We start from the raw sequence: 2,926 nt of genomic DNA on the forward strand, positions 1-2,926 counted from the left end.
AGAGAAGGCCAGAGAGAGAGATTGTGAAGTTTGGACTTTTAAAAATATCTAGAAGAGGCTAGAGAAGGATCTAGAAATAGGAATAATCGAAAAAAAAGTTCAAGCGTACAATTAGGAAACAGGAAACGTAACCTAACAAGTCTCCTGATTAGAATATCTCAGAGGAGATGCCGCAGGAAGCCTAGTTCCAACAACCCGAGGCACAGGCTCCAAGGTGCGCCGGGTTGGACCGAGCCAGCCCTGAGCAGGTCTAAAGCAGGAATTCCAAATTGTCAGAAACTAGGCGCAAAAAGACGTCGGGGACTTTCCTCGCTGAATCGTCTTTGCTTATTTTGAAGCTATTTGCTGGGTGAGGAGACCTTTTTGGCATCCTCAGCTTTCTAAAGACGAGATACTATTATCACCAACCAGGACCAAATCCCCGGCTCTGAGATGGAGTTTAAGGTGCTTTTGTTCTCAAGAAAACTTGAACAGACTTTCATAGACTTTTCTAAAACAAACAATAGTCCAACTCCACGAGCCAGGCGGCACCGATTTCTTCCCGGGTCCGGGCGGAGCACACCCGGGACGCGGGCCCCCTCCGAGGTCGTTTTAGGAAGGGGGCGGGGAGGCAGCACGGAGGAGGACCAGAGGAGAGGGAGGAGCCAGGGAGGGAGGACGGCCAGGGAGCTTTTGTTCTTGCGAGTTCCTCACCCCAACCGAAATCGGCCCCTGCAACTGCACAACCGGCGTGCTTCAGGAGTTTCAGATTACAAGAAGAAACTAAGAAACGCGGCGGCGAAGCTCAACATTCTGAGGGGTCTGCCCACCCTCCTAGGGTTTGCCGGGAAAACCTAAAAAGGGAAAGAAACCGGGCAATCTCAGCACTCTCGGCTCCCCCGCACGAGCTCGGAACCAGTCGCAAAGTTTCCCCTCCAACACGTCACCTTGCATTGTTTCCGTGAGCCGGTGCTCAGTAGCAGGACCTCGCGCGCCCGGGGCCGCTGTCCCCTNCCCCCGGCGGACGCCCATCTTTGCTTTCGGCTCACAAGAATCACTTTTCCAAAACAAAACCCCCCAGTGACTCCCGTCAGTTCCACCGGGAGAGGGAGAACGCCTCCCAGTTAGGGATCTAGACCCAGCAGTCCTTGGCGAGGTGACACAGCCTTCCAGACACCACCTTGGACGCTCCCCGCGCGCGTTTCTCACCGAGTCGCGTTAAACATCTGAACCTGTAAGCACCCACGTTCTCACGGTCTCCCGCAGAGCGGACGCTGGGAGTCCCACCACCAACCACTCTACATGCCCCGGGTTCTGACGTTCAATTTTACTCTAGCTGGGAACGCACGGGTTGGGAAGCTCCGCGTGTTTGGAAGCCACCAGCCCAGCATGCAGAGTCACAGAACACCAAGATGAAAACGTGGCCGTGGGCACCCTCGGGTTGGAGCCTGGCCCCCAACGATATTGGGTTTTCACGGTATCCGCTGCACTAGTCTGAAAGAATGTGAGTTACAAAAACTCGGGGACGTTCCTGGGCATGCGCAGCAGCGCCCCCCTCCCAACCCGCCCCCGCGCTGGCTTCCCTGAGCGATTAACTTCTGTTTTGAACCACTCCACATAAATCACAACAGAAAAGCCAACTCTGGCTCACCACGGAACGTTCGGGGTACCTCCCAGTCAGGAACTCAAAAGTTAACTTCAAAAGGGAGTTAACATTCTTTGACCTTTCGGGCCGGTGGGGTTTTTTTTTTTTTCTCTTTCTTTCTTTCTGTGTATTTTGTTTTTAAACCAGATTGACGGCAAGTTTTAGTTGTAACGCTTCCAGGACGCTTCGTGGAAACAATGACAGACTCACTCTGTGCACTTACAACCAAGCCTGCTTGTCACACTTGGACTCGTTCTGACCACACGCCGCTTTAAGCTGCTTGCCCTCAGTCCTAACTCTTCATCTTGCCCCAAATTCATCGTGGGAAAACTTTGAGAGGCTGGGAGTTTTTAAAAGTCGAACTTCCCAAAGATATGGACGCCCGAGAGCGGTTTGGGGGCCAGAGTCGCATTCTGCGATTGTGAAAACACCCCATCCCCAGCGAAAAGGGTGCCCGGGGCCCAGCTGGGAGGGAGTGGGGGCCCCAGAGTCCAACTTTCAGACAAAGGCGCCGCCGCTCGGTGGTCCCGACCGCCCCGGGTCCAGCTCGGGAGAATCGGGGCGGGGGTCCCCCCGACCCGGGCCCACACCCCCGCCCACTAGAGCAAGCGAGAAGCCACGCGGCGGCTCCGCGGAGCGTGGGGTGGCGGCTGAGACAATGAAACTTGGAGGCGCACAAACAAGGCGCTGAGCGTGTTTCTTGACAACGTGCCAGCAGCGTGGAGAGGCCCGTCTCCCCACAACAGCCCCTCGTGTTGTGTCTAGAAGGAAAACAGCAACTGCCAGTTCAGACGCAGTCTCAACAAAGAGAACGGCCGCGGCTCCTGCCTGTGAGCCCCGGGCTGAAAAGTCCACCAAGTCACTCTCGCCCCCAGCCTGGCGGGGCCCCGCGAGCACGTTTCCTCGGACCCGCGCCCGCGGCGCGCACAGCCCGTGGAGTCTTACCTTTCTTGCTTTTCATTCTGGAGCTTCCCTTCCAGCGCTGGGCGATGATGCTGGGGTCTCGAGGGGCCAGGAGCGGGGACGGAGGGGGCAAGCGATTGTCCTCCTTCCCGGCCGACTCTCCCGTAACTTATAGGACGCGCTCAGCCGTTATTGCTGATCAAGGCGCTCGGATCTCGGGCGCTCGCTCCTAGGGTGGAATTCAAGTGACGCTTGGGCTTCCTCCTGCCGGGATCTTCAGGCAGTCGTCCGAGGGGCTCTCCTTCGCCCCACTCGCTCCCCTCCCCACTCCTCTCCTTTGTTCCCCGCTCCTGCTCGGCGTACCTCGGCGCTGTCAGAGTGAGAGAGGCGAAGAGGGAA

At 56.8% G+C, this 2,926-nt stretch overlaps 1 protein-coding gene across 1 annotated transcript in view; it reads right to left on the reverse strand.

Annotated features, from left to right (window-relative positions):
• Nucleotides 1-2,905, reverse strand: part of TGIF1 (TGFB induced factor homeobox 1) — a 7,657-nt gene extending 4,752 nt beyond the window's left edge. Inside the window, exon 1 of the mRNA XM_077778195.1 lies at nt 2,570-2,905. Within this exon, the coding sequence (XP_077634321.1) occupies nt 2,570-2,585 (16 nt within the window). The 5' untranslated portion in view covers nt 2,586-2,905. The remainder of the gene's footprint in view (nt 1-2,569) is intronic.
• Between the last annotated feature and the right edge of the window lie 21 nt (nt 2,906-2,926).

The sequence above is a fragment of the Crocuta crocuta genome, unplaced genomic scaffold, assembly GCF_008692635.1.
Source record: "Crocuta crocuta isolate KB4526 unplaced genomic scaffold, BGI_CrCroc_1.0 scaffold26, whole genome shotgun sequence".
Classification (NCBI taxonomy): Eukaryota; Metazoa; Chordata; class Mammalia; order Carnivora; family Hyaenidae; genus Crocuta; species Crocuta crocuta.